Raw genomic sequence first — 6,491 nt, forward strand, 5'->3', positions numbered from 1 at the left:
CTTTCCCTTCTCCAGGGGATCTTCCCAACCCAGGGATCGAACCCAGGTCTCCCACATTACAGGCAGATTTTTTACCAGCTGAGCCACAAGGGAAGCCCAAGAATACTAGAATGGGTAGCCTATCCCTTCTCCAGTTGATCTTTCCGACCCAGGAATCGAACTGGGGTCTCCTGCATTGCAGGTGGATTCATTACCAACTGAGCTATCAGGGAAGCCTCAGTTTACTCAAACACAAAATGAGAATAATAATAACCCCTGCCTCACAGACCCAGTGAGAGAAGTCAACAAGACCATGCTAATAATGAACTTAGGAGAGAGCTGACAGAGAAAGGAGCAAGTGAATGGTGGAAATGATATTACGATTATCACCACAAGTGATGTGTATGAGTAGAATGTGCAGGGTGAGGGCAGGAATGCAGTGGGAAGCAGGAAGAAGGAAGGTCTGTTCTGGTACCCTGACTTGGGGTGAACAAATGCAGTGAAGACACCTGGCTCAGTATATTCCTCTGGCGACTTCCCTGGCGGTCCAGTGGCTAACACTCTGTGCTTCCACTGCAGGGGGCGCGAGTTCGATCCCGTCAGGGAACTGAGATTCCCACATACTAACTGGCGTGGCCAAAAAAAGATATTCCTTTGTTCATTCATTCATTCAGTAAACATTTCCTGAGGCCAGTTCTAGGTTAGACCCTGTGCCAAGCCTTGCAATCCGGACGTGAACAATGGAAGTTCCCACTGAGATAGTGAAGAGGAATTGGGGGTGGCCCGGCTGCTCTCTCATCTGTGAGAGCTGCTTGCCTCAGAGGCCTCCCAACTGTCCCTTGAGGCTTTGGCTGAAAGGGGCTGAGCAGGAGCGTGAGGCCAGTGTGTACTTCAGGGATGTGTGTTCACACACAGAGGGATAGTAAGCTCTGTGCACATGGGCTGTGTCCATCTTTGTGTTTCACAGTCGCATGCACCAAGCCTGACACTCTGGGGACAAGCCGGGCTCCATTTTTTTTTCCCTCTGTTTTTTTTTTTTTTTTAATGAAAAAAGAAATGTTCAAAGCACCGAGCACAATGCCTAACACCTGGCAGGGTCCTCGATAAATAGTAGCTATTATTAGCATCATCATCACACACCAGATCACTCTTGATCCCCACAAAAACCTTATTTTGCCGACGAGGAAAGTTGAGATTTAAAAGGAGTGATGTGATTTGCCCACGGTCGCGGTTGGGAGTCAAAGCGGGGTGTGTGCGACCCCACAGTCTGGGGTCTGCCTTTTCCTGTGGCAGGCTGTCGGGGGAGGAGTCAGGGCCTGGGAGTGGGGGAAGGGAAACAGTAGGGGGGAAGCAGAGGTGCGATGCCGCGGCGGGGCGGGGTGGCAAGGATGCACTGGCTAGGGTGAGGGGAGCACTGTCAGGAAGATGGAGTGCAGTGGATGGGCCCCGGATGATGAGTCTGGAGTCCGGCTGCATCGAGGCTCAGGCAGGAGGAGGTGGCCTGGCTTGCCGATGCCCCTACACTGGTAGGTGTGCCCCCGCCTCTCCCCCAGAAGGTGAGATCGCTCCACCCTTGCTCAGCACCTCCAACATCCAGCTCCACCATTATGCTGGGCAATAGGATGGCAAGGGCCCAGCTCCTATTCACCTGACAAACGTCCTCTGAGCACTGAGTGTGCTGAGCATCGTTCCAAGCGGCAGGGATACAGCCAAGAACAAGACAAAGTCCCCGCCCTCACAGTGTTGACCTCTCAGTGGAGAAAGGGACACAACAGATGAGAATATATACTTCGGAGCTAGGAAAGACAATAAAGCAGGTGAAAGGGTGGGTTACAAGATGATGTCACTTTAGACTGTGAAGTCAGGAAAGACCAGTCAGAGAAGGTGGGTTTTGAGTAGTAGCCTGAATGAAGTGTTGGAGGCAAGAGCTTTCCTGGCAAAAGAAACAGCAGATGCAAAGGCCCTGAGGTAGGAACAAGGTCGATGTGTTTGAGGAAGGCCAGAGTGGCCTGAGCCTCTGGAGGCAGGAGGAAAGGAGTGGACACTGAACAAGCAGGTGGGTTCCTGTTCCTGCAGGGCTTCCAGGCTAAAGAGGATGCTCGAAGTGCGATGGGGGAATGACAGGCTTTCCCTCACTGTGGGAGATTCTATGCAGCAGAAGATAATGGTGGTCAAAATGCTGTGTGACCCTGGGTAAGTCACTTGGCCTCTCTGAAAGTTGGTCTCACCTTCAAAAACCAAGCTCCATCTTCATCACTTCCCTGCAAACCACGTGTGACCCATTCATTCTCTAAGAACAAGCTCTAGACGCCTTCAGTGAACCCCTAGTCCCAGATAAGGCCTTCAAGGGTTGACCTCCCCTACCTGGGGACTCCTCTGGGTCACGAGAGCTGCTGCTGCTGCTAAGTCGCTTCAGTTGTGTCCAACTCTGTGCGACCCCATAGACGGCGGCCTACCAGGCTCCTCCGTCCCTGGGATTCTCCAGGCAAGAACACTGGAATGGGTGGGTCACGGGAGGGACTGGCTCATCCACGCCCCTTGGCACCCAGCTCAGGCCCAGCCACAGGAGGCCTCAGAAAACAGCAGGGTGTCAATGGTTACTAAGAGGAACTGTAACCCTTGACTTCTACCACTCAGCACATCTCCCTGTGGGAGCAAGGTGTAGCTTGTTCAACTCTGTCCAGTGGGAGACAGAAGGGGCTGGAGCAAGGGGAAGGCAAATGCATCAGCCCCCTCCCCTGGCCAGGCCTTGTCTGGGGTTCCCAGCATGGACTGGCAGGGCAGGAGTTCACTCCCTCCAGGGCCTCCCCGTCCTCCTCCCGTCCCTCCTCCGCAGCAGACTCTGAGATCCCTGACTTAGTACCCAGCTCACATCCTGTCAAGTCCCTTCTGTGTGTGCGGTGCGCCCAGAATAAATCCTAGCCTCCTAGCCCTTCCCAGTGGTGTCAAGCCTTGTTTCTCGCCCCTACACACCCGCGGGTCCAGTGATGTTCACACTTGCTCACACCTCCATGCCTGTGCACAGAGAATGCCTCTGTTTCTTTATTTTTACTTATTTGTTTTTTTGGCTGCGCCATGCAGTACGTCAGATCTTAGTTCCCCAACCAGGGATCAAACCTGTGCCCCCTGCAGTGGAAAGTGTTAGTGTTAGTCGCTCAGTCATGCCTGACTTTGCAACCCCATGGACTGTAGCCCACGAGGCCCCTCAGTCCATGGAATTTTCCAGGCAAGAATACTGGAGCGGATAGCCGTTCACTTCTCCAGGGGATGCTCCCGACCCAGGGATCGAATCCGGGTCTTCTGCACTGCAGGCAGATTCTTTATCATCTGAGCCACCAGGGATGCAGTCTTAACCATTGGGCCGCCGGGGGAGGCCCTTGGAAGTGCCATGCCTGAACAGCTCTCCGCCTCCCCTTTTCCTCCAGACCCTGCCCACCATTCTCCAAGTCACTGCCTCAGTGAAGCCCCTGGACCCTCCCATGCAGCACGGCTCTGGTACACGCTGCGCACCTCTGTCAGCCTGGACATCTGGACCCCAGCCAGGGGGACCCCATTTCCCACCAGAGGAGTTTTCTAGAGGGTCACTAAGGCACGGAGGAGTGGGCTGGGGCCTCTGGGTCCTGCATGATCCATGCCTGTGCCGCCTCAGATAGTTTGGAGAGGGTTGTGAGCGTGCATTTAGAATCGATGTGTTGCGTCTGATGCTCAGCTTAAATGTCACTTCCGCAGAGGTGGAACAGCTGACCCACCAGTCTAAACCGGGTTCTCTCACATCCCCTTCCCCAGCCCCGTGTTCCTCTCCTTCCAAGACGTTATCTCTGTTTATAACTAACTACACACGGAGGTCCAATCAGTGGTCACCCTGTTGGCCCCGAGAGCTCTCCAAGAACACAGCCCAGGTCTGTCTTTTAAGTCAGTTTTCCAACTTCTAAGACGGACCTGGCTCACGTCGGGCCCAGTTCCCATGTGATGAACAAATTCATCCCATGAATGTTTTCAGACCTGAAGCATCTACCTATGTGCATTTTGCTGGAAGGGGACAAGTCTACAGGGGGGCTGTGTGTGTGCAGTAACAGGCCACGTCCCTTCTGGTCGCTGCATGTGGCTTCCCCCCGGGATGTCTGAATGTGGCCTGTGTGCTCCCATGGGCGTGTGGACTGGGGTGCGGCCATAGTTACTGTGTTTGTACCTTTGCTGCTGGAAAAAACTCTCCACACGAGGAGCACCCTGGCGTTTCAGTATTTGTCTTGCCCTGTGATGTCTCGGTCCCCATGTGCCCGTGTGGCTGTCTGGACTATCACACCTGTGTGTGAGTGTGTGCCTATCCTTGTTTCTGTACCTGGTGTGTCCATTCCAATGTGTCCAGAGACGTGGACAGAAATGTCTGCGTGAATCCGGAGGCATTAGTAGTTGTGCATTTCCTAAGAGAATCTCTGACTGAGGGTATCTGTACCTGGGTCTTGAGACCCACGGGCGCATGAATCTATCGTGGACTTGAGAATCTGTGCGAGTGTCTATTTTAGAACCACTGCATGTGTCTGCATGTAGATGTGTTTCAAAATCTCAAAGTCTCCAACTATACTCTGTAGTTTTGAGTGTGTGTGTGTGTGTGTATGTGAAGACTGACATGGACATGTGTACACCTGTGCATCTCCCTTCCCCCGGCTGCGGCTGGCTGCCTTTCCGGCCTGGACGAGGACCTATTCTCTTCTCTGCCTTGTCTCTCACACCCACCCGTGCTCATATGTACCGGGCGGGAAGGGAGGGGGCCGGGGTATCCGCGAGCTCCTGTGTCACAAGGTTAATTTCTCCGCAGCCAGGCAGGCTGGGCCCTGAGGGGAGTGGTGGGGGCGGGGCTGGTCCCCACAGCCCCTCTGATAAATATGTATTTGGGGATGCTGTGCTCAAAGGTCACGGCGGGGAGGAGGAGGGGTGGTCTGCACCGCGCGGAGCCTCTGGGTCCCAGCCAGGCCCCGGTGGGGTCGTGTGACCCGCTCCGGAGGGATGAGACACAGATTCAGGGGACTGTCCCCCTCGTCCAGCCCGGCCCACCCCACCCGCAGCCATGCGCAGAGGGAGCTGCTGTCGTGGACGCACGAGTATTCGGACTCTGGAGCAGGCAGGCACACGAGCCCACACCCGCTGACGCCCCAACAGGCTCTGATGGACACACAAAGACGGCCTTGCGGGCCACCAGGTGCTGGACAGCCGGAGTCCAAGGACACCCTTCTCCCTCGCCCCAACCTTCACACAACACCAAAAAACCCCACAAAACGCAAGCCCACCAGAGTGCATAGCACCTCACAAAAAGAAACGTTCTTACACACTCAATACACATATGCACACGTGAGCACAAAGGTGCACGGGGCGCAATAAGAAGGGCCCCATCCACTTTGTGGGTGGGCGTGTTTATATATACACAGATGTAAGTACACACAAAGATGCACACGAGAGTCTCCAGGACACAAAGTTCTACGAAGGCAGGTGCACACTGACGTATACACACACACAAATGCACATGCGCACATTCACACATACAAAGACCCCAAGATACCCACACCAGGCAGGATGCTGGCCAAGCTGGGCTGGGAAACGCACCCTGCCGCAATCCAGCCAGCTCCGGCCCTCTCCCCACTGAGGCGAGAAGGGCCCCCCCAGTCTCTGGTCCCTGGCCCCCCAGCCAGCCCCAGCCAGATGCGCCACCATTTGTCCAGCCCTGAGTCATATCAATTGTCGAGCCTCCCTCCTTGCTGACCAGCCCTCTCGGCCATCAGCGGCCTCGGCCATTACTCGGCTCCCGCCTCTGGCCTGTGTTTGTCGAGTCTCCCTTACCTGGCAGAACCGTCCAGACCCACGGAGCCCTTTCAGGGTCTGCCTGACCCCTTCCCCAAGGGATTCCGAGGCTCCCTGTCGTGTGCCCCCAGCCCAGGCCTCAGAGTGACCCCTCCCCTCGGCACAACGCTCAGGCGGTCATTCTTCAATGGCCGCTGCCCACAGTGGTTCTGGTGGGTCTCGAGCCTGTGTGTTTGAGCATGTGTGTGTGTGAGTCCGCTCGGAGGCATGTGTGTATGGCTGGTGGGGTGGCTACAGCTGTGCTTTAAGTCAAAAGGACTATATGTGCATGAGTGTGTGTGTGTGTGTGTGTGTGCACATGCACACGTGTGAATAAGGGGTTAGAGTGTCAGCAGCTGTGCTTAAAGTCAAGGAGCATCTGAGTGTGATAGTGCCTGTGCGGAATTAGGATGTTGGGACATGCTTCACACGTGTGTGCGTGTGTGTGCGCATGTGTGTGTGCTTGAATGCAGGGGGCACTAGGTGTACAGGTCTGGCCTTGGGGCGGGGGGGCCATGAGGGCTGTTTCTGTCTTGGCCGTGGGGGTCGGCGCGGTACAGGCATCTGCTTTTCAGACGGTTGTGAGCAAGTGGAGTGTGTCTCTCCCAGACTCTGTTGCCTGTGTTTGTGAAAGTGACAGATGCTGCCTCCCTGGCCTCACTGCGGCGGATTAAGTCTGT

The 6,491-nt window shown here is 55.2% G+C and overlaps 1 protein-coding gene across 1 annotated transcript in view; it reads right to left on the reverse strand.

Moving 5' to 3' along the window:
* Positions 1–4,883: 4,883 nt before the first annotated feature.
* Positions 4,884–6,491, reverse strand: part of DEDD2 (death effector domain containing 2) — a 44,587-nt gene continuing 42,979 nt past the window's right edge. Inside the window, exon 8 of the mRNA XM_010863121.1 lies at positions 4,884–5,089. Coding sequence (XP_010861423.1) covers positions 4,884–5,089 — 206 coding nt within the window. The remainder of the gene's footprint in view (positions 5,090–6,491) is intronic.

The sequence above is a fragment of the Bison bison genome, unplaced genomic scaffold (assembly GCF_000754665.1).
Source record: "Bison bison bison isolate TAMUID 2011002044 unplaced genomic scaffold, Bison_UMD1.0 scf7180017858349, whole genome shotgun sequence".
Lineage (NCBI taxonomy): Eukaryota > Metazoa > Chordata > Mammalia > Artiodactyla > Bovidae > Bison > Bison bison.